Here is a 1,753-nt window from a genome sequence, read left to right as displayed (position 1 = left end):
GTGTCTTGTGAAATACAACAAACTTTCTTCACACACACTGATTACAGCCAAGGGACTTTCTATGAGAGAAAGTTTCTCTTCATCCACTCACACACTCTACAACTCATTAACTTGCTCACCCATTCATTCACTTTCATTTACTGACTATCAGTGTCCATAGCTCAAGCTATGTTATCTTTGCTAAAAAGGGTATTTATAGTGACTTTTTTCAATCTTTTCTCAACTAACTATATGACAACTTTCCTTTCTCAAGCAGAAACAACAAATATTGACTAGTATTTGAATACATCCTGGTAACTAATCTTCATCATTAAAAAAGACACTATTAAAGAGCATGACTGCTGCTCTCTACCATACAATGTTTTGTGCAATCAGATACAATGTGGAACATATTATTAATGATCTCATGTTGGTATAAGGCATAATGTACTTACCATTTCCAATCTATATACTCTGTCTTACTCAATAAATTTCATCCTAATAATTCATTACAGCTAATATTAGTATCCAATGAATGTAATTTCATTCATGACTCCTCAGATATTCAATATTCTAATTTTTGACATCCTATGATCTCTACAAGATAAATACTAGAATCTATGCTCTTATTAGGCTATATTTGGAAATCTCTCTCTTTTCAGCTATTCTTGCATTTAACATTATCAATAATCTGTGGTTATGTTTATGGATTACAATTACAGCCACCAAACACACCAACAATTCAAATAAACAACACAGTCTGACCCTTAATCACTAACCAAAAATAAACCAACATCAAAAAAGGAAAAAATAAAGACCAAAAATAAGGGATAGGGGAAAATATGGTTCCTTGCAAACCTACCTTATGTGTGGAATCCCAACGCCTCCTTGAAGGATCTTGTAAACTTTGCTCTCATACAGTAGCTGCGGATGCCGGGCCTTCATGGCCTCCAGCTTGATTGCAACCTCCTGCAATGACAAAGGGAGTATTAGTTGCATGTGCCTTGATGGAATGAGGCAACAGGTAAGAAAAGGTTTCAAGCCTACTGACTGTCTGGAACAGTGGCCTTCCCTTTCAACACAAATGTATTAATAGATTTAAAAGTTTAAACTAATTCTGATAACACCGCAGTATCAAAGACACCGAGAAAAGATCTCATACATACCTTTTGCTACCAGTCTTTCACCTACTTAAGCCTTCAGAGAATTTATGATCATTTGACAAGGAGATAAAATAATATATATTGACATACCAATGCATTCTTGCCATTCCTTTACTCACTTCTCTATTGTATTTAGTATTGTTAGCCTTACCACCACAAAATACTGAGCCTATTTCTTCTTTTCATTTTCATTATTCTATTATACTTAGCTACAGCTTTGATCTAGTACTAATACTAGAAGGTTCTGCTTACTCAGCTGCCTTCCACATCAGTTTACATTGAGCAAAAAAAAAATAATGAAAGATATTTCCTGCTTTCCTCAACAGTTTAAAAGCACAAAAAACAACATTTATTCACGTATTTCCTCCACACCTATTAGGTCTACACAGACTTCTGCGATGAAAAACACATCCTACACAGCTACCCCTTTCTCTGCAGCCCTTCTAGGAGGCATCAATCACACTCGTATCAGGGCGGAAGATTTATCGAAGCAGAAGGCCAAATGTCACATGGGTTAACAGTGTACAATGCAATATTTCTCTTTTTATGCTGCTCTTAATGTTGATCAATATTATCTATTCACTGTATGAAAACAGAGAGAATAAATCTCA

General features: G+C 35.1%; 1 protein-coding gene across 1 annotated transcript in view; it reads right to left on the bottom strand.

The window, feature by feature from the left end:
* Positions 1-1,753, bottom strand: part of LOC119586098 (casein kinase I) — a 25,312-nt gene that overhangs the window by 14,071 nt on the left and 9,488 nt on the right. Inside the window, exon 2 of the mRNA XM_037934790.1 lies at positions 842-948. Coding sequence (XP_037790718.1) covers positions 842-948 — 107 coding nt within the window. The remainder of the gene's footprint in view (positions 1-841; positions 949-1,753) is intronic.

Source organism: Penaeus monodon, chromosome 21, assembly GCF_015228065.2.
Source record: "Penaeus monodon isolate SGIC_2016 chromosome 21, NSTDA_Pmon_1, whole genome shotgun sequence".
In the NCBI taxonomy this organism is placed as follows: domain Eukaryota; kingdom Metazoa; phylum Arthropoda; class Malacostraca; order Decapoda; family Penaeidae; genus Penaeus; species Penaeus monodon.
The sequence above is the reverse complement of the archived record's forward strand: the minus strand, read 5'-3'. Positions and strand labels throughout refer to the sequence as shown.